At 57.5% G+C, this 26651-nt stretch overlaps 17 protein-coding genes across 17 annotated transcripts; 9 read left to right on the forward strand and 8 right to left on the reverse strand.

The window, feature by feature from the left end:
* Window positions 1-168: 168 nt before the first annotated feature.
* On the forward strand, window positions 169-804 carry FA10DRAFT_230791 (DUF757-domain-containing protein; the record flags this gene model as incomplete). The annotated part of the gene is made up of 3 exons (XM_025518835.1): window positions 169-475; window positions 544-618; window positions 683-804. The coding sequence occupies 3 exons, from the start codon at window positions 169-171 to the stop codon at window positions 802-804; spliced, it is 504 nt and encodes a 167-aa protein (XP_025377360.1).
* A 58-nt stretch (window positions 805-862) lies between these two features.
* Window positions 863-1511, reverse strand: FA10DRAFT_266656 (defender against death DAD protein). The gene is made up of 3 exons (XM_025521586.1): window positions 1461-1511; window positions 1181-1396; window positions 863-1112 (listed from the first exon to the last, which is right to left on the reverse strand). Exons 1-3 carry the CDS (start codon window positions 1478-1480, stop codon window positions 947-949), a joined length of 402 nt encoding a protein of 133 aa, XP_025377361.1. The 5' UTR covers window positions 1481-1511; the 3' UTR covers window positions 863-946.
* A 173-nt stretch (window positions 1512-1684) lies between these two features.
* On the reverse strand, window positions 1685-3629 carry FA10DRAFT_251519 (alpha/beta-hydrolase). The gene is made up of 5 exons (XM_025519612.1): window positions 3006-3629; window positions 2804-2947; window positions 2307-2748; window positions 1918-2244; window positions 1685-1861 (listed from the first exon to the last, which is right to left on the reverse strand). The coding sequence occupies exons 1-5, from the start codon at window positions 3543-3545 to the stop codon at window positions 1800-1802; spliced, it is 1515 nt and encodes a 504-aa protein (XP_025377362.1). The 5' UTR covers window positions 3546-3629; the 3' UTR covers window positions 1685-1799.
* Window positions 3630-3763: 134 nt separating this feature from the next.
* Window positions 3764-5028, forward strand: FA10DRAFT_251522 (N-terminal nucleophile aminohydrolase). The gene is made up of 6 exons (XM_025519613.1): window positions 3764-3827; window positions 3895-4101; window positions 4165-4289; window positions 4350-4475; window positions 4537-4672; window positions 4737-5028. Exons 1-6 carry the CDS (start codon window positions 3806-3808, stop codon window positions 4910-4912), a joined length of 792 nt encoding a protein of 263 aa, XP_025377363.1. The 5' UTR covers window positions 3764-3805; the 3' UTR covers window positions 4913-5028.
* FA10DRAFT_266659 (putative MRPL23-mitochondrial ribosomal protein, large subunit) lies at window positions 4911-5767 on the reverse strand. The gene is made up of 4 exons (XM_025521587.1): window positions 5660-5767; window positions 5282-5566; window positions 5117-5223; window positions 4911-5049 (listed from the first exon to the last, which is right to left on the reverse strand). Exons 1-4 carry the CDS (start codon window positions 5678-5680, stop codon window positions 4992-4994), a joined length of 471 nt encoding a protein of 156 aa, XP_025377364.1. The 5' UTR covers window positions 5681-5767; the 3' UTR covers window positions 4911-4991.
* Window positions 5768-5837: 70 nt separating this feature from the next.
* On the forward strand, window positions 5838-6464 carry FA10DRAFT_301443 (hypothetical protein). The gene is made up of 3 exons (XM_025524987.1): window positions 5838-6117; window positions 6183-6251; window positions 6318-6464. The coding sequence occupies exons 1-3, from the start codon at window positions 5895-5897 to the stop codon at window positions 6395-6397; spliced, it is 372 nt and encodes a 123-aa protein (XP_025377365.1). The 5' UTR covers window positions 5838-5894; the 3' UTR covers window positions 6398-6464.
* On the reverse strand, window positions 6396-7926 carry FA10DRAFT_279369 (ribosomal protein S5 domain 2-like protein). Its single transcript, XM_025523535.1, has 3 exons — window positions 6730-7926; window positions 6589-6664; window positions 6396-6515 (listed from the first exon to the last, which is right to left on the reverse strand). The coding sequence occupies exons 1-3, from the start codon at window positions 7757-7759 to the stop codon at window positions 6500-6502; spliced, it is 1122 nt and encodes a 373-aa protein (XP_025377366.1). The 5' UTR covers window positions 7760-7926; the 3' UTR covers window positions 6396-6499.
* A 42-nt stretch (window positions 7927-7968) lies between these two features.
* FA10DRAFT_301445 (hypothetical protein) lies at window positions 7969-9266 on the forward strand (the record flags this gene model as incomplete). The annotated part of the gene is made up of 1 exon (XM_025524988.1): window positions 7969-9266. One exon carries the CDS (start codon window positions 7969-7971, stop codon window positions 9193-9195), a length of 1227 nt encoding a protein of 408 aa, XP_025377367.1. The 3' UTR covers window positions 9196-9266.
* Window positions 9267-9558: 292 nt separating this feature from the next.
* On the forward strand, window positions 9559-11624 carry FA10DRAFT_266663 (hypothetical protein). The gene has a single exon (XM_025521588.1). The coding sequence runs from the start codon at window positions 9939-9941 to the stop codon at window positions 11457-11459; it is 1521 nt and encodes a 506-aa protein (XP_025377368.1). The 5' UTR covers window positions 9559-9938; the 3' UTR covers window positions 11460-11624.
* A 136-nt stretch (window positions 11625-11760) lies between these two features.
* On the forward strand, window positions 11761-12996 carry FA10DRAFT_251531 (Yip1-domain-containing protein). The gene is made up of 4 exons (XM_025519614.1): window positions 11761-12134; window positions 12204-12367; window positions 12437-12618; window positions 12700-12996. Exons 1-4 carry the CDS (start codon window positions 11771-11773, stop codon window positions 12890-12892), a joined length of 903 nt encoding a protein of 300 aa, XP_025377369.1. The 5' UTR covers window positions 11761-11770; the 3' UTR covers window positions 12893-12996.
* Window positions 12997-13682: 686 nt separating this feature from the next.
* On the reverse strand, window positions 13683-14003 carry FA10DRAFT_223364 (hypothetical protein; the record flags this gene model as incomplete). Its single annotated transcript, XM_025518579.1, has 1 exon — window positions 13683-14003. A coding segment is annotated over one exon (321 nt), but the record flags the coding sequence as incomplete, so codon positions are not given.
* An 851-nt stretch (window positions 14004-14854) lies between these two features.
* FA10DRAFT_285887 (hypothetical protein) lies at window positions 14855-16006 on the reverse strand (the record flags this gene model as incomplete). Its single annotated transcript, XM_025524032.1, has 1 exon — window positions 14855-16006. The coding sequence occupies one exon, from the start codon at window positions 16004-16006 to the stop codon at window positions 14855-14857; it is 1152 nt and encodes a 383-aa protein (XP_025377371.1).
* Window positions 16007-16427: 421 nt separating this feature from the next.
* FA10DRAFT_266666 (putative RFC2-DNA replication factor C, 41 kd subunit) lies at window positions 16428-18298 on the forward strand. The gene is made up of 8 exons (XM_025521589.1): window positions 16428-16799; window positions 16863-16941; window positions 17000-17079; window positions 17142-17258; window positions 17318-17461; window positions 17515-17635; window positions 17702-18019; window positions 18080-18298. The coding sequence occupies exons 1-8, from the start codon at window positions 16696-16698 to the stop codon at window positions 18236-18238; spliced, it is 1122 nt and encodes a 373-aa protein (XP_025377372.1). The 5' UTR covers window positions 16428-16695; the 3' UTR covers window positions 18239-18298.
* On the reverse strand, window positions 18228-19430 carry FA10DRAFT_301451 (methionine aminopeptidase; the record flags this gene model as incomplete). Its single annotated transcript, XM_025524989.1, has 2 exons — window positions 18228-19158; window positions 19251-19430. 2 exons carry the CDS (start codon window positions 19428-19430, stop codon window positions 18280-18282), a joined length of 1059 nt encoding a protein of 352 aa, XP_025377373.1. The 3' UTR covers window positions 18228-18279.
* A 125-nt stretch (window positions 19431-19555) lies between these two features.
* Window positions 19556-21211, forward strand: FA10DRAFT_266667 (FMN-linked oxidoreductase). The gene has a single exon (XM_025521590.1). The coding sequence runs from the start codon at window positions 19702-19704 to the stop codon at window positions 21079-21081; it is 1380 nt and encodes a 459-aa protein (XP_025377374.1). The 5' UTR covers window positions 19556-19701; the 3' UTR covers window positions 21082-21211.
* Window positions 21190-23130, reverse strand: FA10DRAFT_266668 (WD40 repeat-like protein). Its single transcript, XM_025521591.1, has one exon. The coding sequence runs from the start codon at window positions 23090-23092 to the stop codon at window positions 21215-21217; it is 1878 nt and encodes a 625-aa protein (XP_025377375.1). The 5' UTR covers window positions 23093-23130; the 3' UTR covers window positions 21190-21214.
* Window positions 23131-23256: 126 nt separating this feature from the next.
* Window positions 23257-25035, forward strand: FA10DRAFT_266669 (hypothetical protein). The gene has a single exon (XM_025521592.1). The coding sequence runs from the start codon at window positions 23313-23315 to the stop codon at window positions 24963-24965; it is 1653 nt and encodes a 550-aa protein (XP_025377376.1). The 5' UTR covers window positions 23257-23312; the 3' UTR covers window positions 24966-25035.
* Window positions 25036-26651: the final 1616 nt, after the last annotated feature.

The following is a 26651-nucleotide window of genomic DNA, read 5'->3' on the forward strand; positions in this document are numbered from 1 at the left end:
ACCCACGTGAGGCGGCCACTTGACACGTGTGAGGCAGTGGGCTGAAGCTTAAAAATGGCTCTGAACGCTCCATCGAGTGTTGCTCGTCGCTCCTTTTTGGAATAGTGAGATCACCTCCTTTCATCTCGACCAGGAAGCATCAGCACATCACAGGATAGACAAGCGACCATGTCCGCGCAAGGCTTCGACCCAAACCGCGCGCAGAATCTGCCCGAGATCGAGAAGCAGATGGCCGTCAAGTGCGTCGAGCAGGCCCAGACGCTCTGGTCGCTCTACGAAAAGGTGCGACCCTCGACGCTTCGTCTCACCAAGCTTGATGACGAGATCTATGCCGACCTCGAAGAGACGTTTCCTGATCTGAGAGCGACGGAGCAAGACAAGACAGGTGGTGTGGCCAAGCTCGATGAGGACCGAATGAAGAGCGAAAAGGGCAAGAAGGAGTGGCGAGACTTCATCGCAAAGTACGAGGGCAAGGGTAGGTTCAAGATGCTCTTGCTGTTTTGGAGAAAAGAGCATTTGGAGCTCACCTCACTATTCGTACAGTCTCCGACTTCAACTTTGGGACACTGATTAGGACTGACGTGGCGGACGAATACACACAATTCAACACCACCTTCGGTATGTCTCATGCTTCACGAGCTCCGGTGCGCTGCTCCCTCTTGCTCACTTGTCCTCGTCCTAGTCACACGAATGCAATTTTACGCATATGAGATCGCACGTAACCGCAGAGGACTCAACGACTGGGTCTACGAGAAAGCCCAGGAGGAGGCAAAGAAGGAGGTGCGTCTTGTTCGCTCACCCTGAGGTAACTTTTCTGACCGTCCGAGTCCCTTGCAGGCTGCCAAGAAGAAGTAGTTTACGATGGCGGTGGCAGAAGTAATCTTTATCATGTGTTTACGCCTTTGCTCTAAAATACAACACCCATCTCGTCTGTGTTCATGCTCTCTCATCCCAAGAAGTTGACGACGAAAAAGTGCAAGACGACTGACCCGAACAGAAAGTCGCCGAATGCTCTCTCTGGCGTGACGCTGGGGAAATCTTTTTCGTTTGCCCGGTTTGCCTGAATGCGGAGCGAGGCAAGCAGAACAAACTGGCCGACAGTGGATGCGAAGCTGGGATGGTCAAGGTCTCAGCTGCCTGCGTAACCTCTCAGTGCGTCGTTAAGCCTAGCCTAACTCACCCGGCGATGAACGAGTTGAAAGGGAAATTGGTGACTAGGACACAGTACGCAAACTGCAGGACGCCAGCCAGGATGAGGAAGAGCAGGAAGCTGTCGATGAGCTTGAGGCGCGCCGGGGTGTTGTCGCTGTACGACTTGATCAGCGTCGAGACGGCATTGCTCGCCGTCTCGCCCGACGAGGCGGACCCAGCTGACGAAGAGACTGGGGGCCGAGAGCTGCATCCCGAAGCATGTCAGAGCGCCGTGACTGAAACACAAGCATTCTCCTCATAGGACTCACACTTTGGTGCTCCTGTTCATCGTCTGTAGGTTGTTAGGAAGAAAGGCTCATGCTGCCACTTCGCGGCGCCAGTGCGATGCCATTAGCACGAAATGCCACGCGAAAAAGATCAATATCAATTTGCTTTTTGATTCGACTTTGTATTTCAACGCTATGACGGCGGCTCTCTCATTGCGGGCTTCCTTCAACTATGGCCAGCTCCTGACGCTGCCGCAAAGGCCCAAGTCCCGTCGAAGAGCCGCATTTGCGACTGTGTTATCGATTATCATGCAAGCTCGATTATCATGCAAAACTCAAGAGAAGGTATATTGTTACAATTGAAAAAGACGGCACAAGACGTCAGATCCCAAGGCCAACGGAGTCCTTGCCATCGTCATCGGTGAACTTCCAGTCAGAGCAATCTGCGCAAACGTCGTCAGCTGAACTGTCTCTGTGAACTGTCAACGAGCACACATACCTCTGCACTTTGCCTCGCTTCGCAGGCGAGGCACCGAGCCGACCTTTTCTTCGTCTGGCTCATCCTGGTCCTTTCGCGACCAGGGAAAACGCCAACGGCTGGTCTCTGTCTTGTTGTTCAGCTTCGCCTTTGCCTTTGAAACCTTCTTGTCCCAGTCTTCCAACAGCAGATCTTCCACCAGCGTAGCGATCCGATGGGTGACGACGCTTGACGACCACCCGAGCTTCTCAACAGTGTCGTACAGAATTGTGTGACCGGAATGGCAGCGCGATTCCATAGCGAAACCAAAGTTTGCGCAGAGAGAAGCAGCCCCAATGCATTCACCCACTGGAGATGCCATGGGTCAGCGTAATGACTCTTTCATCAAATCAGAGCCTTGTTTCACTCACTTGGGATGGGGTCGGCAGTGTGGTAGACGTGGGTAATGGGTAACTCATGCAGCTTGCCATGCTTGGTTGGGAGGGGCAAGTGCAGCCTGAGGGCGGCCATACGCTCTGCAGGTGCTTCGAATGTCACCGTCGGATTGCCGAATGTCATTCCGAGCATCGCGCCAAGCGCTCCTCCCAGACTGTGACCGGTGATCCAGATCTGGGAGTTGGGGTAGGCGTACGATATGTTGTTGAATAGGTCCGTCGTAGCGGGGTAGTAGAACGACTTCTTGATCAGGGCCTTGGAAAGGCAGGTAGAGCCACATGTTTGCTGATCGGAGCTCGAGCCAGGCGAAAGGGATGCGGCGCTCGACTGTGCCTTTTGTCCATCCTCGTAGCAGTCGCATACAGTGTGCCAGGTCCAGCCGACACGAGCACAGCAGCAGGAGAAGAAGAGGTTGTCCTTGTGAGAAGTCAGCAACTTGCGAGCTCTTAGCCTGTTGGCGAAATGCACTCACATTATCCTTGTCACGCTTCGAAGTTGAGCCATTGTCAAGCAAGGCGGCACTCGTGCCCTTGAGAGCCACAACTACGGTCGAATTATCCTCCGTGGCGAAGACGTGACCGCGGATGCCATCATTTTCCCAGCCAAAGGATGAAGACTGTGGCGGAGACTGATCAGCGATCTGACAGTCGTCATCTTGAAGAAGAAGTACCTACTAGATTCCACTCCTGTTTGCCCCCGATGGTCCAGTCGCCATCGCCTTTCTTACTGGGCTCTTCGTATGCCTTGCTCGCCATCTTGGCCAATGTCAAGAGCGTCTCTCGATCCTGTACATCTGGAGCATCGACCTCAATCTCGTCCCAGTCCATGTCGTTGAGGCTTGACTTGATGCCTATGCCGTCTCCATTCCTGTGAGCGTGCAGGTAGTCACGGGTGTCTCTGGGCTTCCAAGTCTTTACACGCTTAGTGCGTAAAACTCCTCGAATGTTGTTGCTGTCGCTGGATGATGCGGAGATGGAGCCATCGCCAAGATCGAGGCGGGCAGAAAGACCCGGGTAGCGCACGGTGCCCTGGTGGTAGACATGTCGCAGGCTGATGACCTTCGTTTGCGGGGCCGGGCTTGCCGCCCAATACAGCTTATCAAAGACTGCCGACTGAAGCCTGCTTGCGAACGGCAAGGCTTCCCAGGGAATCTGGAAAGCCGCGGCACAAGACGTCAGAAGCGCCAGCAAGAGGATGAGGAGATGCGCCCGCATCGGCAAAGATGCAATGCTGAAGGGGAGAGGGGATTGTGATGGTGGCAGATGGTGTCTGTTGTGTGGCTGCTCGTCCGACTTGGGGTCCTAAGGGGCTCAGCTTAGCTACTCCACACAAAAAGTTGAAATCGACCAAGGGAAGCTCAAAATTGCACGTGGTCTGAGCGTCGTCGTCAGTAGCTGGGCCGCGCGTTTGTTGCGAAGACGACTCGTTTCCCTGGCTTCGTCTCGCTTGGCAACACCTCGAAAGTAGCTGCAAGATGTCAAGGTCTTATGACAGAGGTGAGTTAAGGAGGTTCGGGAGCGGGGACTCGTATGTAGAACCGGCAGCGACTGACAAACTGCTCAGCCCTCACGGTCTTCTCGCCCGACGGGCACCTCTTCCAGGTCGAGTACGCGCTTGAGGCGGTGAACAAGGGAACCTGCGCCGTGGGCGTGCGGGGAAAGGACACAGTCGTGCTCGGCGTTGAGAAGAAGAGCGTGCTTCAGCTTCAAGACCCCCGAACGATTCGCAAGACGGCCATGCTCGACGACCACATCTGTCTCGCCTTCGCTGGTGGGTCCATCATCGCTCTGCCCTGATCCGACAGGCCTCCCTGACTCTTTTCTCGTCCTGCAGGTCTCACAGCGGACGCACGTATTCTCATCGACAAGGCTCGTGTCGAGTGCCAGTCGCATCGTCTCACCGTAGAGGACCCGGTCACTGTCGACTATATTACCAGACACGTCGCAGGGATCCAACAGGTAGGTCATTCTCTCACGGCCGCTGCTCCTAGCCCAGAGAATTTAATGTCTTGGATCTAGCGCTACACGCAATCAGGTGGTGTCAGGCCGTTTGGCATTTCGACTCTCATCATCGGTTTCGACCAGAGCGAGAACATCCCCCGGCTTTATCAGACGGAGCCCAGCGGGATGTATAACGCATGGAAGGTGAGTTAAGCACCTCCAGAATTCAAGTGCCCCAAAGAGCTGACCACGATTGCCTGATTAGGCCTGCGCGATTGGACGTTCGAGCAAGACGGTGCGAGAATTCTTGGAAAAGAACCACGAAGAAGACATGACGAAGGAGCAGACGATTAAGCTGGCTATCAAGAGTCTCCTGGAAGTGGTGCAGACTGGAGCAAAGAGTAGGTTGCCTCTCTCTCTTTCACCATATGGACGACATGCTCACCACCTTTCTTCTTGATGCAGATATCGAGATTGCGCTCATGGAAGGACACGGGAAGGTCCGGAATCTGGAGCTGTCTGAGGTGGAAGAGGTTGTCAAGGAGATTGAAACGGAAAAGGAAGCAGAAGCCGAAAGGAGGCGGACGAGACTTGCGGCCACGGCAGGTGCACAGGCTTCCATGACCGGCGGTGGCTCTTGAGATGTGTCCTCCCCAGTGAAGGGAAATCCAATGATGGCAATTTACTGGCTAAAAGTACATGTTGTTGGTGGCTCGTCCGTTATGGTGATGCCTCGTCTTTTGAGAATGCATCAGCGATGTTGTATCGCTTAATGATGCTGTTGAGGGTGAAAGACAGACACGAATGAGTTCTGAGCTCTATGAAGGTGAAAAGTCTGTACTTGCTTTTGCTCGTATGGGTGCTTCTCGTCGGGAAAGATGAGGAGCCTCTCGAGCCTCCGGTCCCTAAGTTTGTTCTTTGGCAGCATACCTGACACGGCCTTGCGGATAACCTGTCACCATATCATCAGCGACAATGTCTCAAGATGCTCCCTGGAAGCAATTGCTTACCTCCTCTGGCTTCTTCTCCATCATCTCGGCGTACTTTGTCACCTTGAGTCCACCGGGGTACATGCTATGTCTGTAGTACACCTTCTGGTCGGCCTTGTTGCCCGTGACAACAACGCGCTTGGCATCTGTGACGACGACGTAGTCGCCCGCATCGACGGACGGGTCGTAGATTCCACCGGGCTTGTGCTTTCCCATGAGCACAGAGGCAATGTTAACGGCGAGCTTTCCAAGCACACGATCCCGTGCCGAGACATGGTGCCAGGCCCGCGAGAACGCAAGCGACGTCTGTCGAGATATTTCCCAGGTCAGCCCTCTCTTTCACTCTCTTTCTCTACGGCGTGCTCCACTCTGAGACGATGGCGATTGCGCGGAACTTACATTGCCAATCGTCTGCGACATAGCTGGGTTTGATCGACAAAGACACGAAGACGACGAGAGGATCTGAGAAGGACGACCGAGTGGACATAGAAAAATAAAAAAGCTTGACGCTTCTCGCACGTGGCTAATTTCTTCCCTGACCTCGCTCGAGCGACCGTCGGGTCATTGATTCTTGAGACGCAAGGCATTCGCGACAGGCAGAGGCACCGGGACAGACGCAGAGAGGCAGGCAGCAATGGCGGCAGAGGAACAGGCAGCACAAAGCAACAGCGCCGGTGGGGGATACGAGTCGGCAGAGGCGTTTGGAGGAGAGAGGGGAGGGGGAGAGGGCGACGAGCTGCACAATGCCCTCCACCAGCGGCTGGTCCAGACGGGAGAGTGGCACAGGATCCTCTCTGCGCTCCGGCAGGGCCTCGACGAGAGCGGGTGGACAGCCACGCTACGTGACCGCGCGATGGGTGAGTAAGGTCGGTTTGGAAGCGAGACTTCTACAGCAAAGGCTGATATAGACGAGTGTCGATAGACCAAGCGGCCGCACAGGACAAACTCAGTCTTCCGGACCTCATTGCAGAGCTTAGTCCCTATGCGCAGCGTGAGTTAAGCACCCGCTCTCAGTCTCTGCTTGCTTGTGCTCTAATACTAAAACGTAAATTTATAGGGACAATACCGGCAAATGTTAGGGATCAGATTGCATCAATGCTTCACGACTTTGTGTCCCGCAACGTCGAGGACGCATAATCCTGCATCATTCACCCTATATGTATCAACCATCTTCCCATCACAACCTGTTCCTAGAGACTCAAACATCTTTGTATTGTATAATAGAATATGACGACAACACTACCGCTTGACCCAGCTGTGCGAAAGAAGAGGTAAAAGGGTTAGCATTGGGAGCAAGGGCAAGCGGGTCTGTGACCGAAACGACATACGTGTAAGCCTTGCGAGCCTTTGCCAGGCCGGTCTTCTTCCTCTCGACCATGCGCGGGTCACGCTTGAGAACACCGTCTGTATGGATGGGTCAGGATCAGCCAGAGCTCCAAAAAGGAGCAAGTCGAACCACAAGTACGCACCAGCTTTCAGAAGGTCGTGAATGCGCTCAGCCCTCTTCTTGGCCTCGAGGGCCGCTGGGCTGTTCTTGCCCTCTGCCTCTTCGACAGAATTTGCCTTGTGCTCAAAGTAGGTATGGAGCGCCCTTGCGATGCCGTGCGCCGTTGCACCGGCCTGGCCGCTGTTGCCGCCTCCGCTCACAAGGGCAAAGACATTGAAGACGCCCAAGAGCCCCGTCAGCCGGAGCGGGTAGATGATCGAATCGCGATGGTGTTCTCTCGTGAAGTAGGCCGAGATGGGCTGGGCGTTGATCAGAACCGAGCTGGCCACCGACGTCGGCGCCGACGTCTCTGCTGCTGCTGTATCCTCGACGTCCTTGCGAGCGATGAGCCAGACTCGGGCACTGCTCTCTTTTCTCCTTCCGCGCGCGTAGGCGCGACCGAGATCGTCAACGCCCGTGCTGCTGGCACCATCGACGGCGAGCTTGGGCTGGGCAGATTCAAAGTCGACCGTGGCCTGCCGCATGAAGCTCCTCAGCGTGTCCTCGACGTGCCTGGCGAGTCGCGCATTGGCTTCTCCCATCTGGCCGTCTCCAAAGTGATCGCGGACCACGGCTCGATATCGAGACAGGACGCTGAGGCGTGCGACAATGTGGCGGTACTGCGAGGATTTGAGCGGAATGCCCAGCCTGCGCGAGAGGTCTTGCACCTTGAGCCACAGGATGGCGCTGCGTGAAGATGAGGACGTCGAGGCAGCAGCCGCGGCTTCAGCCATGGGGATGCTGGCCTTTTCGAGCGCACGCTTCGTCCGTCTAGTCAGGTCCTCGAGGAGAATTAGCGAGTCGATGTAGGTGGGACGAGCGGTGTAAAAGGAGGAGGGGACCGGTTTGATGCGCGAGGGAGTCAAGGGAGGCAGCTCGCTGGGCAGCAGCCGAGGAGGGGCGGCAGACGTGCTTGCGGCCGCGGCGCCTTGCTGAAGCGGTCTCTGGAGCACAGGTCGCCTGCTCATAAGCGACCTGGCCGCTCTCGCAGCCGCCGTCCTCGGAAGCACCATCTCTGTCTCCTATGTGCGTATGTGTGAGGGTGAGAGCGAGGGGGGAATGCGACTTGGTCGAGCAAAGATGCAGCAGCCAGGGCTGAGAAGAAGTCGAAAAAGTCACGTGTCCCACTTTTCCAATTTTTTTGGATTGCTCTCACTCTCGGACTTCTTCTTGAAGCACTTGCTGTGTCGACTTGTCTCCAAGGAACCAAGGCCGATCGCAAATGTCCCAGCTTGAGCGCATGGCGATACGATGGGCGCTGCGTAGCCAGGCGCCCGTCGTCATTCCGAGACTACCGTGTGCAAGGCCCTTCACGTGCGGACGTGTGGCCCGGCAAGAAGACAAGGAGCCGACACCATTCGACAGGGTCTTCAGCGTGACAGAGCCAAAGGACAAAGAAGTCCTACCACGCTCGGTGTTGGGCGAAGGCAGTGATGAACTCAATCGAGAATGGGAGGGCTCCATCTTCAGGACTGAAGGGACACGGAGGCTTCGACGGGGCGAGCGGCCAGGCGCGGCTGCGTCCAGGTCCGAGCTGACGCAGAGCGAAACAAGAGACTTCCAGAGGATTTTCGACCAAATTTACAAGAGCGATCGCCCCTCATCGCCGTTTGACGAGCATGGCGATGGGGACTTTGGGGCGAGCGTCGGCGCGGGCGCGCGCGGCGAGGAGTCTCTGGAAGCATTTGCTGATCGCGCCGTTCGCTCTCACAAGGACAAGATTCGAAGGGAAGGGAGGAGGAGCCAATTCGGGACGCAGAGACCACGAGCGAGGGCGATAGCCGCGCTCAAGGAAGGCAACGCATTTGAGGATGTGAGCTACCAGCAGCTCGAAGAAGAAGTCGAGCGGGCGCGAGCAGACCTGGCCATGTGCGAGACCGAGTCCAACGTCTGGTCATGGGCCGGCAGGGAGGTGTTTGGCAGCGAGCCAGAGCACAAACCTCAGTACGGCATCGACACGCCCTACTATGCTCCCGTGCTGCACGAGCTGCTCAAGGTGCTGCGCCAGCGCTTCAAGGCGCCCCACTCCGCCCTGGCCATTCTCCGGATCACGCGGGCCCTGGGACCAGCGAGTGTCGTCATGGGATGCACCCCTCACCTCTACGCTGAGGCCATACGCACACGCTTTCGCTCACTCGGGGACCTGCAAGGCGCATCTGAGGTCCTTCGAGAGGCCAGAGAGACAGGCGTTCTGGGTGGGAGCAGCCAGGCGGGCGCATTCACAGCACACATCGCCGTTCAGAAGGGAGACTCGGACAGTCTGCGAGACGAACGTCTCATTCGCCAGGTTGTCACCGATGTCCAAGCTGACGTGCGCCGAAGGGCCGTCGAAGTCCGCTACCATCTCGGCAAGGACGAAGATGACATTCTCCCGGTCAAACAGGACCTTGCGATCCTCGACGACATGGATCGCCTGCTGGGCCCCTCACGAACAGCGTCATCGCGGTAGTTCCGCTCCACACCAGCCTATTTCCTTCCCGTGCCTCTCACCCCACCGCGCGCGTGCGTGAATTACGAGGTCGTTCAAAGCCGGGCGAGCCTATGACAGACCAGCTTTGGATTCCTGTTCTATCATTCGTTGCCACTCCTGTGTCATCTTGGCGGCAAACCTGGTTTTCACAACCAGTCGAAAATGTCAAATCTGAATAACTCAACAATACAATCTCGGCCTTTGCCCAACAAGCCAAAGGGTTGTTCCCCTCATTGAGTTCTAAAATATTGTAAATTTCGACAGCTTCGCCTTTCTCTGCGGTTTCTCTCTTTGTTTTTGCCACCACATTTACCGGGAGCTAGCAAAATCAAGCTCGTGCATGTCTTACCGGCCTCGGCTCTGTTGCCTGTGGTGGGGAACGGGTACTACTTGTGACCTAGTTGAATGGTAAATTTTTCCTGTTTCTTCTCGGGTGGTGGTCGAGCCTTCTCCTCAGTTCATAAGCAGCTCAGAAATCATCATTCAGCAAGACGCTCCCTTTGGACCCCCGCCAACACAAACCTCCGCCTACGCCCTCCTTCACCGCTCCCTTAAAACCGCAAATAGGCGCCGTCTGAGACGTCCGCTACCCTTCGGCAACTCCGTCCTCACACGTCTCATCAGAGGGGTTTTACTTTCTCCCCTTGCCTCTCGGCGGTCACCCATTTCCACCCTTTGTTTTTCTTTCTTTCCTCTTCCTTCACTTTTTGCCCCTCGCCAATATGTCTTCGAGTGCCACTGCGCCTTCGCTGACTTCAGCTACCCAGCGTCAGCAGGCCAAGCCCGAGGCCGTGGCAGCTGCCACTACCGCAAAGAAGGCAGCCACCACCGATGGACGCTACTCGCACCGTCAGGCCAAGTCCTTCAAGAAGGACGAGCTCAAGCAGTTTCGCGTGCCTGACTTGACCGTCAAGGATCTCCTCTCGTCGATCCCGGCGCACTGCTTTGAGCGCTCGGCTCTCAAATCGTCTGCCTACGTCGTTGTCGACTTTACCCTCGTTGGTCTCTTGGGTCTCGCTGCATCGTACATCGACCCTACCCTGTCATCGTTTGACTTTGCCAAGTCGTCTCCCCTCACACCCTACCTCTCGGCTTCGTGGCAGTACTCGCTTGCCCGTTTCGCCCTCTGGTCCGCCTACGCCTTTGCCCAGGGCCTTGTCTTTACCGGCATCTGGGTCATTGCCCACGAGTGCGGCCACCAGAGCTACAGCGCTAGCAAGACGATCAACAACACCGTTGGCTGGTTCCTCCACTCTGCTCTCCTCGTTCCCTACCACTCGTGGCGCATCTCGCACGCTCGTCACCACGCCGCCACGGGCCACCTTACGAGGGACGAGGTGTTTGTGCCTCGCACGCGCGCCCAGAAAGGCCTCCTGCCCCTGCAGCCTGCCGGCACCCAAGCGGCAGGAGGCAGCAGCGACGAGTCGGACGACGAGCAGGTCGATGCCCTCGTTGGAGGTGCAGCCAACCAGTCGCAGCAGCAGCAGCAGCAGCCCACCGAGGAGACCTGGGGCGAGTGGATCGCCGAGACGCTCGAGGACGCACCCCTGTACAACTTCATCTACATCATCATCCAGCAGCTCTTTGGCTGGCCTCTGTACCTGATCCAGAACTCGTCTGGCCAGCTCCACTTCCCCAAGGGCACCAACCACTTTGACCCCAACTCGATCATCTTTGACGCCCGCCACCGCTCCCAGGTTCTCATCTCCGACGTCGGCATCGCACTCACCCTCTCGACTCTCTTTGCCTGGGGCACGCTCTCGTCGGGCGGCTTTGCCGAGGTTGCGCGCTACTACATTGCCCCTTACCTCTGGTGCAACCACTGGCTGGTGATGATCACGTACCTCCAGCACACCGACCCGGCCATCCCCCACTACACGGCCGACAGCTGGACGTTCCCCCGTGGCGCTCTGTGCACCGTTGACCGCCAGTGGCTCGGCCCCGTCGGCCCTTACCTCTTCCACGGCATCTCAGAGACCCACGTTCTCCACCACGTCTCGTCCAAGATCCCCCACTACAACGCCTGGGAGGCCTCCGAGGCACTCAAGCAGCGCCTCGGCGAGCACTACCAGTCGTCGGACGAGAACGTGTTTGTGAGCCTGTGGAAGTCGATGCGCACCTGCAAGTTCGTCGACGAGTCGGACCGCATCTGCTTCTACAAGGACGCCCATGGAGTCCCTCGCACTGCCGTTGCTCCCGACAGCGGCTACAACTCCGATTCGGGTCTGGCCATGTCGGAGTGATTGGCTCTATCATCGTCACCATGTCATTCTTCTTATACATCTAGCCTCCTGTCCTGTCTTTTAAACCCGCCTTCCCTCTTCCGCCTAACCTAACGTAAAAACCCTAGAGATGCAAGATGATGAGCCGTGGCAATAGACGTCGAATCGCACCTTCAAAGCTGCCTGACAGTGTGGTCAATAATGTGTGTGTGTGTGTGTGTGATGGTTGTTGATGTCTCGGCCGAAGAAACTTAAAGTTGGCTGGAGGAGAAGCGACGTGTCTCTCGCTCGCTCTCTTCTCAGCTTCGAATCAGAAGAAAGATCACACAGCAATGGCGGCCATCTTTGACCAGGACCCGTATTCGACCAACTCATACGGGTACGGGGGACAGCAGCAGGGAGGAAGTGGATCCGGAGCGCGAGGAGGTGGGGCAAATAATCTGCAATTCTACAGCGGGTCCTCTGGCGCAGGGGGGCAAGGGCAAGGAGGCTATGGAGGAAGCGGAGGGATGGGTGCAGACTATGCCACGGGGCGACCTTCGTTGGAGGGCAACATGAGCGGTGGTGGCGGCGGTGGCGTTGGTGGACAGGGAGGCTCGGGGCAGGGCATCGATCGGAGCCTCATGAATGCCCAGATGGGCTTCTGGTCTGCCTTTGGGACGGGCGGGTTCCCCGATGAGCCTGGCCTGATGGAGGGTGAGTCTAGGCGGTCTACTTCGTGGTTCTCAAGTGACTGACTATGTGGCTGCGGCTTGGTGAATGTAGAACTCGGCGTCAATCTTCCGCACATTGTCGAAAAGAGCCTCACGGTGCTCAACCCCATTCACTCGTACTCGGCCAATCATACGCGGGATGCGCACATGATGGACGACACGGACCTCGCCGGCCCGCTCCTCTTCTGCTTCGCATTCGGCATGATGCTCTTGCTCGTGAGTGGCTGGTACTCTTCCTTTGTTGTCACTCTTCCTCTGTGCATGCAAGCTAACGCTTCAGAACAGGCTGGTAAATCCCAGTTCGGATACATCTACGGTGTCGCCTTGCTCGGCAGCCTCTCCATCTACATGCTCCTCAACATGATGTCCGAGGAGGGCATCGACGCATACCGAGTCGCCAGCGTGCTCGGCTACTGTCTCCTGCCCCTCTGCCTCCTCAGCGCCGTCAGCATCTTTTTCCGATTAGAGTGAGTCAACCCAACAGGGGTCGTCGTCGTCGTCGTTGTGTCTGACAAGCACGGCTAACTTCGGCTCGGTGTGGTGCACAGCTCATGGTGGGGATACATGGCCGCGCCCCTCTTTATCCTCTGGTCCAGCTCGAGCGCGTCAGGCATCTTTGTCAGCGTCCTCCGGCTCAGCGAGCAGCGCTTCCTCATCGCCTACCCCCTCGGTCTCCTGTACAGCTGCTTTGCCATCCTGAGCATCTTTGACTTTGGCGCAGTTGGCGGCAAAAAGGCATAGAGTCGCCACAGTACCACCTTTCCTGTAACTCACTTTTGACGGAGCGGCCATGGGAGTCCGTCTCGCTTGCCATTCGCAATGATGAACATTGTTTAGAGACAAACAAAAGGGTGGAGACAGGACATAGTACACGAGAAGAAGAAACCAGGGTTCTTGCAAAAGACGCAAATGGGGAAAGGATTAAGAAGGGAAAGCTAAGAGAAAGGGGAAAGGGGGTTGGTGGTGGGTATTGGTAGAGGATGCGCGCAGAACCTTTTTGCTGTCAGAGTCAAAGAAAGAGTCCGAGGGAGAGAGGTGTATGTGACGGAGATGATTGTCGAGTCTATTCGACAAGAACAGGGTTGTTCGGGTCTCCCACGACGACGATGGGCTTGCCACCAAGGACACCCTTGAGGTTCTTCTCGTCGGACCCATTGTCCGCCGGCGCGTTCTCTGTCGGAGGCGTGTCGGGCGTGGGGCTCTCTGCGGGTGGTGCGGGCGCGGCAGGCGCGGCAGGCGCGGCTGCTGCATCATCCTGCTTCTTGGCGTCCTGCTCCTCCTGTGCCTTCTTTGCGGCCGCGGCCGCCTCAGCTGCCTTTTGCTGCTGGTAGTGCTTTGCTGCATTCTTGTGATGTCCGTGGTGGTGCGAGTGCAGGTTGGCCTTTGCCGCCTGCACGTGCCCCTTTGCCGCTTTGGCTGTCGAAGAGCTGGTCTGTGTGGCCGCCGCAGCGACCGAAGCCGAGGAGGCGCCCTGCTGGTTGACCTCGGCCTGGGCCGTCAGGTTCAGGCTTCGGTCCGAGGGCGGTCTGATAATGCCCGGCGCGACGCAGAGCATCAGTCCGTCGTAGACGACGTCGCAGTTGAGCAGTGGGTTGTTGTTCTTGAGCAGCGACTCGGTGATGTTGTACCTCCTGGCAATCGAGTGGCAGCTGTCGCTCCCTTGCGCCTCGTGCACCAGCTGGCAGTCGTTTCCGTACCTGCCCAGGCACAGGTCGGCGCCAATCTCGAGGGTGTAGCAGTCGCTGCCGGCCTTGGGAAGGTTAAAAGACATGATCTGGTACGTGCTCGTCATCGTCTTTTGGCCAATCTTGTCGCAGGTGTCGCCATCGACGACCGTGTAGTGACGCGTGCATGCCGTGTCGCTGGACGGGAACTGGGCAGCCGTGAACGTGGCCGCCATGGCCATGACGATGCCAAAGACAGCGACGAGGGCTGTCCGAGATGTATTCCCAGAAGAGACCATATTTGCTTGTGCTGAATGCGCCGCGCGCGTGGGCTCTGTTCTGAGAGCGCTCCTGGTAGTGTTTCGATGCTCGCAGTTGGTGTTTCCCCGCCTGGCTGGACCCGCAGCCTTACTATTTGCTTTCGATGGCACCACTCGACGTGCGTGTCAAATAGAAGCAGTCGGCAGTTCTGAGGTGCGCTCGGGGTACCGGTTCCTTGATTGGAGAACGGTGAATGCCGCGGTAATTAAAGGAGAAAAAGGCCACAAGTGCAACGGACGGGGCGGCTGTAATTGGCGAATAGGACCTCCCCTGAGACGTGAGCGCGCGTGCGTGTCTGTGAAATGAGTGTGGGTGGGTCGATGGGTGGGTGCCCGTGAGTCGGCGACGGTAGGGGGGAAGGAAGGGGGAGAAGGAGGAAGAAGGGACCGAGATTTAAGGGGCGTGAAGGAGTGGTGGTGGTGCGGAAAGTCGGAGCGCGGAGAGCGGGCAGCGGCCTGGGGGGGAGGAGGCCAAGGGAGAGACAGACCGGGAGAGGATTGTTCAAAACAATACTGTAAACACGCCTCGGTCTGGTTAGTGTATTGGGCCCCGTCAAGATTTTTCCGATTTTAAAGCCCCCCCTTGACCAGGCCAGTGGTGTTCTTTGATGGAAAAAGAATGCGTGTTCCAAAATGGCCGCGCAGACACGTGGGGTGCAGACAAGACAGGTAACGAATGGCTAATTTCACTGCAATTAGAGCGCGACAGAGAGACCAGCTCAGTGATAGTCAATGAGGCCAGGCTTGAGAGACCACTGGCCCAGCCAGCTCGTATCCATCTTCTTGTCTCCGTACAGCACCCTGACGCCCTGCATGATGTTGGTAAAGTAGTCACTGCTGATGTCGTCTCCGCTGGTCCGGTACCCATCCGAGTCGGCACCGGGGCCGGCGACCCAGGACCCCAGGCCAGTCTTCACCGTCGGCGTGACCTTTCTGCTGCCCGTGTCTGCCACCGTCTTTTTGCCCTTTGCAATGGCCTGCCAGTCGTACGGGTCGCTCGACGAGGACCTGGCGAGGTTAGACTGGATCCAGAGGGCCATGTGGATATTGACCCAGGGCCTGAGCACGTCCTCTTCCGTGAGGGCCGTCACGTTCATCGTCTTGCCCGTCTTCCAGTCGATGAGGCTGCCCTGCACGCCGCTTGCTTGGACGGCCAAGGACACCTCGTCTCCCGACGCGCTGTGCTTGTCCACCTGGGCGTGGCTCTTGAACAGCGCCAGCTCCTGGCTGCCCCCACCGGGCGAGACCTGGAGCAGGCCGACGGAGGCGCCGCTGTCCAGTCGGCCGCCGTTGACGTTTTCGGGATCAAAATCGGACTCGGCGCGAATGTCGCCCAGGACAATGCGGGCCATGGCCATGGTGTCGACCTCTGGAAAATAGCGAGCGGCGGCCGAGAGAATGGCGGCCAGGGTTTCATTGACCTGCGCGGTCGACATGGCGTCCTCGTCGTAAGCCCAGCTGGTGATCTTGCGGTAATCTGCCTCGAGCTGCTTGTATCCGTACTTGGAATCGTTGGACGTCAGTGTCAGTGTCGGTTTCGCTGCTGTGCTTGTGCTGGTCGCTGTCGCCGAGGTCGTTGAGGTTGCCTTTGCGTTGTTGGATGTGCTCGATGCGCGTGTCGTTTTGGCGGTAGTGGCTGCACTCGCCGTCGAGCTGGATGACACCTGCTTCGACCGACACTTGCCCTTTGCTTCGCTATCGTCATAAGCCTTGGACGCCGCTGCCTGAACTGAAGTCACGGTCCTTGTCGAGATACGTGAGGAGGTTGACTTGGCCTTGGCCTTGGACTTGTGCTTGTGCTTGGTCGCCTTCTTTCGTCTCGTGTCCAAGCTGGCTGCGAAGAAGCTACGCTGAGGCCTGATCGCCGGCATGATGATGGCAACATCCCGTGATTTCAGGGCCAGGGGCAGCGCGAAGGAAGATTGGCGCAGACAAAGGGTCAAGAGCCAAGCCAAGACGTTAGCACGCATGTGAGAATGTAAAAGTGTCGGCCAGCCGAACAAAGAAGAAACAAAGGGGAGAAAGCAGAAGTAGAAGGAGAAGTGGTGAAGGAAGATGAGCTTGCTCACGGAGCCATGAAGAAGAGAGAGACTAGAGACTGGTGGGATAGATTATAGGGACAAAGGGCGTCCTTTGTTCCTGAGCTGATCTGACAAAGTAGGCCCGCGCCGTTCATTGTTTGTCTAGACAAGGGACATGACGCGCCCGTTGTGTCGGCCATTTCTCCAGCTCCCAGGCCCTTGTCTAATTCTAGACAGCGTTGCCTGCCGCCTTGTTGCCGGCGCATGATTTTCACGACGGCATTTGGTTCAGAGTGATCAGTCATCACCCGAGACGGCTCATGGAGAGTCCGAAGTCAGCGCAGAACTGCTCATCGATTGGGCAGAGAGACAGACGTGTATAGGCTCAGGCGCGGCGGTGGGCGCCCAAAATGGAAAGAGAGGACTGACTAACTAACACGCGTCGAGAGACAAAAAAGAAATGAAGGCGCGTTCATAGCGGCGACTGGCGACCAACACTTTCTTCTCACTTCATCGACGTCTGCTGGGCTCTCTCCGGCATGTTTCTTCCCCAGAGGCCAAAGGCGGGTGCGACGGGAAAGGGGGGCGTGGACGCAAAGGAGCAGGAGAAGCTGGCGAGGCTGAGGCCATGGGTGGAGAAATAGTGAGTAGTCGGTTGGGCGCGGCTCTCGCTCGCAGACAGCAGCTAACTGGACCCCTGCCTCAGCCGACCGAAAACGATCGAGGATGTGGCAGCGCAGGAGCATACGGTCAGCGTGCTGCGAAAGACGCTCATGTCTAGCAACGTGAGTGGGCTCGAAAGATGGCGGTGCTGTGAGAAAAGAAGCTGATAACCTCGAGCAGCTTCCGCACATGCTCTTCTATGGCCCACCGGGGACGGGAAAGACTTCGACAATTCTCGCGTTGGCACGGCAACTGTTCGGGTGAGAAGGCGCTCCAAAGTATGCGCTGCAAGGGCGAAACGGATACTGACCTCGATCCTTAGTCCTGAGCTGATGAAGTCGCGCGTTCTGGAGCTCAATGCCTCAGACGAGCGCGGCATCTCAGTCGTGCGCGAAAAGATCAAGAACTTCGCAAAGGCAGCTGTCAGCAATGCCAACATGTGGGTGGATGCCCTTTCCTTAGTACCCTCCTTTGCTGACCAGGGACAATAATACGCAGCGATTACCCGTGCCCACCGTACAAGATCATCATTCTCGACGAGGCAGACAGCATGACGCAGGATGCCCAGAGCGCGCTTCGACGCATCATGGAGCAGTACAGCCGCATCACTCGCTTCTGCCTCGTGTGCAACTATGTGACGAGGTGAATACTGGCGATGCAAACGGCTGACAAGAGCAGGGCTGACATGTCGACAGAATCATCGAGCCGCTCGCCTCGAGATGCAGCAAGTTCCGCTTTCGCACCCTCGACAACGTCTCGACCAAAGACCGGCTCGACTTTATCGCCAAGGAAGAAGGCGTCGAGTTCGAGGATGGAGTGAGTCGAGAAGCCCAAGATCCTATGCTTTTCAAGGGCAAGCACTCACTTTGGACACTGTTACAGGTCCTTGACACATTGATCAAGACGTCGGACGGCGATTTGCGAAGGGCAATCACCTATCTCCAGTCGGCCTCTCGTCTGCACAGTGCTGCCGAGAAGCGCACGCCCGTGACACCGAGGTCGATTGTGGAAATCGCTGGCGTCGTGCCCGACGAGGTTATTCGAGCACTGGGAAGCGCCATTGGGGTGCCGAGTACGGGAGACGAAGACGAGAGCATGGCACCGGGTACCACCAAGAAGCTCGACGGCTTCGAGAGAGTTCGCGCCGTCGTAAAAAGCGTGGCCAGAGAGGGCTACAGCACATCGCAGCTCCTGATCCAGGTGGGCATTTGCGTACGTCTCTACCTCATAACCCCCTCCTGACCGACACTTCTTTGGCAGCTCCACGACTACATCATGGAACATCCGTCTTTGACGGCTGCGCGCAAGGCACTGTGTGCACTTAACCTGGGCCAGGCCGACAAGGCTCTTTCAGATGGCGGGGATGAAGAGCTGCAGCTCCTGAGCCTGTGCCTCAAGATGAAAAAGTCACTCGATTAGCAGGATGTGCGCGCATACATAACCAAAGAGTCCTACAACTATTATTGTACATTGTCACTGTCATCGACGTCTGCCTCTGCCTTGCGCTTCCGCTTCACTTCCTCACGCGCATTTCTCGCGTCCCGGGTGTCGATGAAGCGGCTGCCTCCCTCGGCCGTCAGGATCTCTACGCCGTTTTCTACAATGAGCAGCGTCTCCTCTGCCGCCGCCGAGCGAGCGCCGTCGACGGTCGAGACGGTCCAGTCGTCTGGCCACGAGAGATCGCGCCACTCTGAGCCCCAGTTGAGCATAGGCTCGATGGTAAAGATGTGGCCGACCTGCATGATGCCGTAGGCCTTTTTGGTGCGGTGGTGGTACACCGTCGGGGCACTGTGAAAGGCGCGCGAGATGCCGTGGCCCGTGTAGCGCTTGACGACTGCGCAGCCCTTTGACTCGGCCAGCGGCTGGATCACGCGGCCGATCTCGGCGTACGGCTGGCCTGGGCCGCAAATGGCAATGGCGGCATCGAGGCACTCGCGGGCCGTCTTGATGAGCAGCATCGAGTCGGCGTCCTCCTGTGCCTTTGGGCCCACGGGGTACGTGGCATTGAGGTCGCCGTGGAAGCCGTGGTGAAAGAGGGTGACGTCGAGGTTGATGATGTCGCCGTCCTGCAGCGGTCGCTGGTCGGGTATCCCGTGGCAGATGACTTCGTTGACCGAAGTGCAGACCGACTTGGGGTAGCCATGGTACCCCAGCGGACTCGGGTAGCAGTCGCGCTTGATGGCCTCCTCAAAGACGACCTTGTCAATCTCGTCGGTGGTCACGCCCGGTGCGACCTTGGACGCAGCAATCTGCAGCACCTCTCGCGCGAGCTTGGCGGCCTTTCGCACGCCCTCCTGGTCCGCCTCGGAGTTGACTCGGATATTTCTAGACGCAAAGAACTGCGAGGAAGAATGCACGGCGAGGAGAGCAGTGTCAGCTTGCTTGTCCAACAGCAAAGAGGGCAGGACGGAGTCCGCAATGGCAGCCGCACCTGCCACCAATAGGCCAGCGTGTCCCTCACCGATTCTCGCGCATAGTTGGGCCGCACAATCGAGTCGGGCACCTTGGACTTTTTCGACAGCGGGTAGGCTGCCTTCACCGTGCTCGGCTCCGGGTACTTGAACGTCGCATGCGACGCAAACGGGTCAAACGGCGTCGCAGTCGGCGTCATTTGCGGCCTTTGGCTGGTGGAGACCGGAGAAGCGTAGCACGGATAAGGGAACAAATTATTAAAAGGTGAGATTGCGAAAGTCGAAAACTTTTTTTTTTTTCTCTCTCGATTTTTCGGAATTTGAGCTTCTTCTTTCTTGTCTCGTCGCCTAGATTCATTCTCTCCATGCATGCTCCTCGCTCGTCCCTTTAGAGGCATTCTCCTTCAACGGGCAAGACTCGCCACGGTACCATCACTGTCCACACAACCTATAAGACTCAGCTACAGGAAAATGAGCGCAGAGGTGCACAGCGCGGCACCGGCCAAGCGTGCCCTCGATGAGGACCCCGACCACGATGCTGTGGCGGCCGAGCGGCACGCTGCCATGAAGAGGCAGGCCAATGAGGAGGAGAAACAGATGGTGGAGGCTTCCGCTTCCAAGGTCAAACACGTCGACATCCACCCAAACGACGAAGAGCTCCGCGCCGACACATCGCCCCTGCCAAAGTCGACATCCACGCTGCAATTCTCCCCCGGTTTGCACCTGGCCCCGATGGTGCGCATCGGCTCGCTGCCCACGCGCCTTCTTTCGCTCCGGTACGGTGCCGATCTCGTCTGGAGCCCCGAGATTGTCGACCGGGCCATCTTTGGCTGCGATCGGACCGTCGACGAGAAGAGTGGACTGGTGGCATTTTCGCGCGAGGGTAAGCACATCTTCACCACACACCCCGTCGAGCGGCAGCGCGTCATCTTCCAGCTCGGTTCGGCCAGCCCCCAGTGGGCATACCAGGCCATCTCCTTTGTTACGGCCAACGACGATGTGGCAGGCGTGGACCTCAATTGCGGTTGTCCCAAGCCATTCAGCACGATTGGAGGCATGGGCGCGGGTCTCCTCTCGACGCCGGACCTCCTCTGCGACGTGCTCCGGGCGATGCGGAGGGCCGCGCCGGCTCACGTCTCTGTCAGCTGCAAGATCCGGCTGCTTCCCACAAAGGAGGCCACCCAGGCGCTCGTACGCCAAATCATTCGGACCGGCACCATCGATGCGCTCACAGTGCACTGCCGGACAAAGGACATGCGTCCGCGACAGCCGGCGCTTCCCCACCGTCTGCAGGAGGTCATCGATGTCGTCCAGGAGGAGACGGCGGGCGAGCTGCCGCTGATCCTCAACGGCGATGCTTGGGATGCGCCAGAGGCCCGCCGCCTCATGAAGCAGACGGGCGTCCAAGCCGTCATGATGGCCCGTGGTCCCGAGGGAAACGCGAGCAGCTTCCGGAGCGACGGAGGCGTACTCAGTGTGGCTTCAGTCGTGGCGCCCCAATGGGTCCGCCTGGCCCTCTCGCTGGACAACCAGCCGGGCAACACAAAGTACTGCCTCAACTCGATGGCCTTCAAGGCAACGAGCAGTGTCTCGCCGAATGCTAAACCGCTGCAGCCACCGCCGGGCCTGCCGAGGGACACGAAGCAGAAGATGGTCGAGATCAGGCAAGGGCTGGCCAAGTCCAAGACGGTCGAGGATCTCGCAAGGGCGCTCGGTGTGGATCCAGATGAGCAAAAGAAGATTCCCATCGACGAGGTCCTCCGAGAGGTCAGAGAGGCCATTGAGCGCTCCTCCAGTTCCAAGGAGGGCAACGACAGCGGCACAGAAATGTCTGAGAAGCCTGCTGCCTAGATCCTAGCCCGTCAAACCCTGCCGCATTGTTCCTGCATATGTACAGTACTCTAAACCATCATCGCTCCTCTTTCGTTGTTCTCTCTCTCTTGTCCTTTTGGCAAATGGCAATCATATTACAAAAGAGGGAACTCTATTCGTCGTCTTCGTCTTCCATCTCATCTTCCTCTTCCTCGCCTTCCTCCTCATCATCCTCGCCGCTCGATTCATCGTCTTCGTCGGGCTCTTCGAGCAGGCCTTCAAGGTCGCTCATGCCCTCTACCTCGACACCCTGGGCTCTTGCTTCGTCGACCAGGTCCAGCAGCCTCTGGAGCTCCTCAGCTTCTTCGGGGTCCAGCTCCTCGTCGGTTCCTCCTTCGACATTGCTTCCGCTCAGATCAGCATCCTCGTCGTCGCCGTCGCCGTCATCCTCGTCAAGCTCTTCCTCCTGCGCCTCGCGCTCCGCAGCCAGACCGCCAGACCCTCCCACGACACCGAGACATGTGAGGCGCGCACCGCCCGTGTCGTGTGTCGCAATCGCCTCGACCTCCTCGCCCTTGGCTCCTGCGGCAATGCCTCCAATGTCAAAGATGCGAATCTTCCCGTCAGAGCTGATCGTCACAATCAGCCTCGTCGTCTTGTTCTCCTCTGGCGATGTCACGACCTGGATCGAGGAGATGGACTTGACCCGATTGCCGTGGCCCTTGAGGACGCAGCTCGGCTCGTCCCACACCGCCTTTGCTTGCTTGAGATTCTCCTGCACGTCGTAAAGCTCCACGACGCCCTCCTCCTTGCCCACGCACAGGAAGGCGCCGTCTTCGTCTCTGTCGGAAGGAGCAAACGCAACGCTGGCCATCTTCTTCCTCGCCGCATCTTTGGGCACCCGGACGGCGCCTACAAGCTTCATGTCCGTCTGATAGACGTTGACCACTGTCCGGCCCATGACGGCAAAGTGGGTTCCGGACTGCGACCAGACGACGTCGAGCGGCTCTTCGGCTGGCACCTTGCGCTTCCGTGAGCGGGCGACCTCCTCTAGATCCTCGTCTTCATCGTCCTCCTCGTCCTCTTCTTCGTCTTCGTCTCGAGCAGGGACGCCCAGATTGAGACGGACGGCCCCAGCGCCCTTTCCACGCATCAGATCCCACATGCGCAGCATTCCATCCTTGCCCACCGACAGCGCGAGACGACAAGAGGGGTGAGCACGACAGGCGTTGACTGCGCCAGTATGGCCCCTGAGCGTCTTGAGCAGTGACCAGTCCCGCGTCCGGTAGAGGTTGATCAGACCCGATGAGTCCGTCGACAAAAGGTAGGTCCTCGCGGGGAACGACAGGTTGAGAATCGTGCCTCCGTGACCAGTCAGACCGCCGACTTCCTTGCGCTTTCGGAGATCCCAGACGCGCACCGTCTCGTCGCCTGCACCGGTCGCGAGCCACTTTGAGTCGGCACCAGCTGCGGCCAGTGCGCTGATCGAAGAGGTATGCGCAGCAAACGAGAAGATTGGGCGAAACGCTGGCTGCAGTTGCTGGGCTGATGAGGACGATGCTTGTTGCTGCTGCTGCTGGAAGGTGACATGGAAGCCGTAGAGGAGCCTCTCATAGCTCCCTGCCAGAATACGAAACGAGGTGGCGGGCGCTGGAGGTGGCGGGATTTCCATCGTGCTTGGCATCAGCGTCTCGCTGCCCGCCTTCTTCTTTTCCGGTGCAGCATTCGACCTGGGCTTGGGCTTTCCCTTGCTGTCCTTGCTTCCGATTTTCTTGAGCGCAACTTCGTCCTTGCCTCTACTGGGTATCGTTGTTTTAGGCCCTTTTCCAGACTGGGCGCCGTCCCTGTGCCTCGGCTTCCCATTCCCATTCGCACTTGGCGGACGTTGGCCTCGCTCCTTCTGCTTCGAGTGCGCGCCCTGACCTTTCGACTCTGGCTTGGACTGAGTCTGCTCCGAGTCGAGCCTTTGCTTCTTTGCGCTCTTTCGGAACACGGTCGCTTTGGGGCCTGCTCCGCCCGATGGGCCTCCTGGCCGTTTGTGTCCCGCCATTGCTCAGTCAATGGCTCGCCCTCTCTTGCTTGTGCGTTATGCGAAGAAGGTGGTTGGTTCTTCCTCTCGAAGGAATTTTTTGAATTGGGCTCACACACGTGAATTTCTCCACCTCGAAAGAAAAAAAAAGGAAGGAGGAAACGAACCCTACCACAAAGAAAGAAAGCTAGTTAGCTACATCGCTCATCTTGACCGGGAAGTTTGACGGCGACGAGCAAGGATGAACGGCGCCTCTTCGACGCACGATGCGTCGGCGCCTGCCAAGCGCTTCACACAGGCGTCTCCGTCGGCGGACAACGGCAGTGGAAGTGCTGCGGGTCCATCGCGTCTCGCACCGTCTCAGGTCCCGTCGAGCATCCTCAACGATGCTGGGCTAAACGCCGCCATCGACACTCTGCTGCCGAGCAACTATAATTTTGAGATCCACAAGACGATTCACCACGCCAGGCACTATGGAAGCACTTGCGTAGCCTTGCAGATGCCCGAGGGGTTGACGCTCTGGGCCACGGCCATCTCGGACATTGTCGAGCGATTTACCGACGCAACGACAGTCATCATGGGCGACGTCACCTACGGGGCCTGCTGCGTCGATGACTATACCGCAAAAGCGCTTGGCTGCGACTTTCTCGTCCACTACGGCCACTCTTGCCTGGTTCCCGTTGATCAGACGTCGATCCGCACGCTGTACGTCTTTGTCGAGATTGCCATTGACCCGCTGCACCTCGTCTCGACTATCCGAAGCAACTTTTCACATCGCAGCGACGAATTCCAAAAGAGCGTCATCGAGTCTACAGAGAGGGGCACAGCAAGTGCGAAAGTCGACGTCGGGATAGAGGGAGACACCGAAAAGAAACGAGGACCGACTCATCTCGTTCTGGTTGGCACAGTCCAATTCATCAATGCATTGCATGGGCTTCGGGACAATCTCGAATCGAGCCAGTCCTGGGAGCAGTACATCGAGGCAGGCGATCTGTCTCCGGCAGGACGTTTGAGGATAATGTCGTCATCAGCCGAAGAGGCGTCGTCCTCGAACCCTCCCAGGTGGCACGAGGGGCCTTATCGTATTACCATTCCCCAAGTCAAGCCTCTCTCTCCTGGCGAGATTTTGGGCTGCACCTCTCCTAAGCTCCCTCAGGCAGCAGCCGACGAGGTTGATGCCATCGTCTACGTGGGGGATGGCCGCTTCCATCTCGAGAGCATCATGATCTCCAACCCGCGCACGCCGGCATTCCGGTACGACCCCTACGAGAAGCGTTTCGTGCGGGAATGGTACGACCATGGAAGGATGAGGAGTGGCAGAGGAAAGGCAGTGAACACAGCGAGAGATACTCTGCAGCTCGGTTCAGCTCCGAAGGAAGAGGAGAAGGAGGAGAAGGGATGGGGCTTGGTTCTTGGCACGCTAGGTCGACAAGGATCGACAAAGGTCCTCTCGCATCTCCAGTCCATGCTCGAGCCAACTGGTATGCCACACATTCCCATTCTCCTCTCGGAGCTCTCGCCGCAGAAGCTGTCTCTCTTTGGGCCCTCGCTTGTTGCCTTTGTTCAGACTTCGTGTCCGCGCTTGTCGATCGACTGGGGCGATGCGTTCAAAGCTCCGCTACTCTCTCCGTATGAGGCCGCCGTCGCGCTTGGACGAACAAACGGCTGGCGCACGGGCGACGGCGTCGGCCTGCAGGCAAAGGGCAGAGACGAGGAGGACTACCCGATGGACTTTTATGCGGACGACAGCAGGGGCCAGTGGACGCCGAGACACGGGCTGGGAAGGAAGAAGAAGGAGACGGGCAAGATGAGTAATCGAGACTTGATCAAGGGCTTGAGAAAGAAGACAGCAGTCCCTCCTCCGCCCCCTCAACAGCAAGCACCCGCACTGTAGCATATCCAATGTCGCAAACATCAATTTGCTTTTATTTATCAGCCGAGGTGTCAATAGAGTCTCACAGGTGAACCTGTCTGATCCCGCCGGCCTATAACCTCATGGGGCCACGGATTCCTTCAAAGTTTGGATCTATCGCTTTCTTTTATGTGTTCGGGGTTCGTCGCCATTTCGTGGCGCTGAAAACGAATATGTTCAATTGGGGAGTGACTGGGGACAAGATTCTACGAAAATTAAGGGAAGATGACCGGCATCTATAAAGAATACGAAAGGGGTAGATGGGTGTAAGGTGTGAGAGAATAAATGAAGGAGATGACGTCGGGATCATGCCCTGCAGCTGTATAGAGGAGTCGACGATAAAACTGTCGGACGGTGTCTTTAGAGAGTAAGGTTGGTCTTCCTCTGAGGCTTCATCTTGAGGTGGTGGTCGTTCTTGAAGTGCGGCTTCTTGTGGTGCTCCTTCTTAAGAGCCTTGTGCAGCTCGGACTTCTCCTTGTCGTGGGCCTTCTCGACAGCCTTGTGAGCCTTGAGCTCCTCCTTCTTGCCCTCCTCCTTGAGGGACTCAGTCTTAGAGTGCGCCTTGTCGCCAGTCTTTTTCAGCTCCTCCTGGGTCTTGGCCTTTCCCTTCTGACCTTCCTTCTTGAGGGTCTCGGTCTCGGAATGCGCCTTGTTGCTAGCCTTCTTAAGGTCTTTTTGGGCCTTGGCCTTCTCGTCATGGCCCTCCTTCTTGAGAGGCTTAGTCTCGGAGTGCGCCTTGTCGCCAACCTTGTTGAGCTCCTCCTGCCCTTCCTTTTTCAGCGACTTAGTCTCGGAGTGCGCCTTGTCGCTAACCTTGTTGAGCTCTTTGTGGGCCTTGGCCTTCTCCTCGTGGCCCTCCTTCTTGAGGGTCTCGGTCTTGGAGTGCACCTTGTCGCCAACCTTCTTCAGCTCTTTGTGAGCCTTGGCCTTCTCCTCGTGGCCCTCCTCCTTGAGAGACTGAGCCTCGGAATCCTCTTTCTGCTGCTCGTCCTTGAGAGCTTTGCCAGCTTTGGACTTCTCCTTGTGACCCTCTTTCTTGAGAGTCTGGGCCTCGGAGTGTGCCTTGTCGCTTTCCTTCTTCAGCTCCTTCTGAGCCTTGGACTTCTCCTCATGGCCTTCGTGCTTGAGAGCTTGAGCCTCAGATTGTGCCTTGGCGCCTTCGTCTTTGAGAGCCTTTTGCGTCTTGGACTGCGCCTTGTGGCCTTCTTTCTTGAGGTCTTGAGCTTTCGTGTGCACCTTTTCAGTGTCCTTCTTCAGCTCCTTCTGCGCCTTGGTCTGCGCCTTGTGGCCTTCGCTCTTGAGAGTTTGAGCCTCGGAGTGCGCTTGGTGTCCTTCCTTCTCCAGAGACTTGTGGATCTCCGACTTTTCCTTGTGGGCTTCCTCCTTGAGAGTCCGAGCCCCGGAATGCACCTTGTGAGCCTCTTTCTTGAGGTCTTGAGCGTGCGCGTGCGCCTTGTGGTGTGCCTTTTCGAGAGCCTCGTGAGCCTCGGTCTTCTCCTTGTGGCTTTCCTTCTTCAGAGCCTTGTGAGCCTTGGAAGTTTCGTGGGCCGCCTGGGCCTTGTCGTCCTGCAACTTCTCGTGCACCTTGCTGGCCTCCTTCTTGGCGGTCTTGCCGTGGACAACTTTGACAATGTCGGTGTAGCCTGTACAAATCCTTTCAAATGAGCC

The sequence above is a fragment of the Acaromyces ingoldii genome, assembly GCF_003144295.1.
Source record: "Acaromyces ingoldii strain MCA 4198 unplaced genomic scaffold FA10scaffold_3, whole genome shotgun sequence".
Taxonomy (NCBI): domain Eukaryota; kingdom Fungi; phylum Basidiomycota; class Exobasidiomycetes; order Exobasidiales; family Cryptobasidiaceae; genus Acaromyces; species Acaromyces ingoldii.

Excerpts from the sequence above, each read along its gene's own strand:
- FA10DRAFT_266656 (XM_025521586.1), bottom strand. The coding sequence starts at position 1,480 with ATGAACAGGAGCACCAAAGT. Across the intron at positions 1,397-1,460 it reads ATGAACAGGAGCACCAAAGT|CTCTCGGCCCCCAGTCTCTT; the intron begins GTGAGTCCTATG and ends TTCGGGATGCAG. Across the intron at positions 1,113-1,180 it reads TTCAACTCGTTCATCGCCGG|CTTCGCATCCACTGTCGGCC; the intron begins GTGAGTTAGGCT and ends TGACCATCCCAG.
- FA10DRAFT_251519 (XM_025519612.1), bottom strand. The coding sequence starts at position 3,545 with ATGCGGGCGCATCTCCTCATCCTCTTGCTGGCGCTTCTGACGTCTTGT. Across the intron at positions 2,749-2,803 it reads CGAAGCGTGACAAGGATAAT|GACAACCTCTTCTTCTCCTG; the intron begins GTGAGTGCATTT and ends ACTTCTCACAAG. Across the intron at positions 1,862-1,917 it reads AAGCGAGGCAAAGTGCAGAG|ATTGCTCTGACTGGAAGTTC; the intron begins GTATGTGTGCTC and ends ACGTTTGCGCAG.
- FA10DRAFT_251522 (XM_025519613.1), top strand. The coding sequence starts at position 3,806 with ATGTCAAGGTCTTATGACAGAG. Across the intron at positions 4,102-4,164 it reads CATCTGTCTCGCCTTCGCTG|GTCTCACAGCGGACGCACGT; the intron begins GTGGGTCCATCA and ends CTCGTCCTGCAG. Across the intron at positions 4,476-4,536 it reads GGATGTATAACGCATGGAAG|GCCTGCGCGATTGGACGTTC; the intron begins GTGAGTTAAGCA and ends TTGCCTGATTAG.
- FA10DRAFT_266659 (XM_025521587.1), bottom strand. The coding sequence starts at position 5,680 with ATGTCGCAGACGATTGGCAAT. Across the intron at positions 5,567-5,659 it reads TGTCGCAGACGATTGGCAAT|ACGTCGCTTGCGTTCTCGCG; the intron begins GTAAGTTCCGCG and ends ATATCTCGACAG. Across the intron at positions 5,224-5,281 it reads TGGAGAAGAAGCCAGAGGAG|GTTATCCGCAAGGCCGTGTC; the intron begins GTAAGCAATTGC and ends ATATGGTGACAG.
- FA10DRAFT_301443 (XM_025524987.1), top strand. The coding sequence starts at position 5,895 with ATGGCGGCAGAGGAACAGGCAGCACAAAGCAACAGCGCCGGTGGGGGA. Across the intron at positions 6,118-6,182 it reads GCTACGTGACCGCGCGATGG|ACCAAGCGGCCGCACAGGAC; the intron begins GTGAGTAAGGTC and ends GAGTGTCGATAG. Across the intron at positions 6,252-6,317 it reads GCTTAGTCCCTATGCGCAGC|GGACAATACCGGCAAATGTT; the intron begins GTGAGTTAAGCA and ends GTAAATTTATAG.
- FA10DRAFT_279369 (XM_025523535.1), bottom strand. The coding sequence starts at position 7,759 with ATGGTGCTTCCGAGGACGGCGGCTGCGAGAGCGGCCAGGTCGCTTATG. Across the intron at positions 6,665-6,729 it reads TCACGACCTTCTGAAAGCTG|ACGGTGTTCTCAAGCGTGAC; the intron begins GTGCGTACTTGT and ends CCATCCATACAG.
- FA10DRAFT_266663 (XM_025521588.1), top strand. The coding sequence starts at position 9,939 with ATGTCTTCGAGTGCCACTGCGCCTTCGCTGACTTCAGCTACCCAGCGT.
- FA10DRAFT_251531 (XM_025519614.1), top strand. The coding sequence starts at position 11,771 with ATGGCGGCCATCTTTGACCAGGACCCGTATTCGACCAACTCATACGGG. Across the intron at positions 12,368-12,436 it reads TCGGCATGATGCTCTTGCTC|GCTGGTAAATCCCAGTTCGG; the intron begins GTGAGTGGCTGG and ends GCTTCAGAACAG. Across the intron at positions 12,619-12,699 it reads AGCATCTTTTTCCGATTAGA|CTCATGGTGGGGATACATGG; the intron begins GTGAGTCAACCC and ends TGTGGTGCACAG.
- FA10DRAFT_266666 (XM_025521589.1), top strand. The coding sequence starts at position 16,696 with ATGTTTCTTCCCCAGAGGCCAAAGGCGGGTGCGACGGGAAAGGGGGGC. Across the intron at positions 17,080-17,141 it reads TTGGCACGGCAACTGTTCGG|TCCTGAGCTGATGAAGTCGC; the intron begins GTGAGAAGGCGC and ends CTCGATCCTTAG. Across the intron at positions 17,259-17,317 it reads GCTGTCAGCAATGCCAACAT|CGATTACCCGTGCCCACCGT; the intron begins GTGGGTGGATGC and ends AATAATACGCAG.
- FA10DRAFT_266667 (XM_025521590.1), top strand. The coding sequence starts at position 19,702 with ATGAGCGCAGAGGTGCACAGCGCGGCACCGGCCAAGCGTGCCCTCGAT.
- FA10DRAFT_266668 (XM_025521591.1), bottom strand. The coding sequence starts at position 23,092 with ATGGCGGGACACAAACGGCCAGGAGGCCCATCGGGCGGAGCAGGCCCC.
- FA10DRAFT_266669 (XM_025521592.1), top strand. The coding sequence starts at position 23,313 with ATGAACGGCGCCTCTTCGACGCACGATGCGTCGGCGCCTGCCAAGCGC.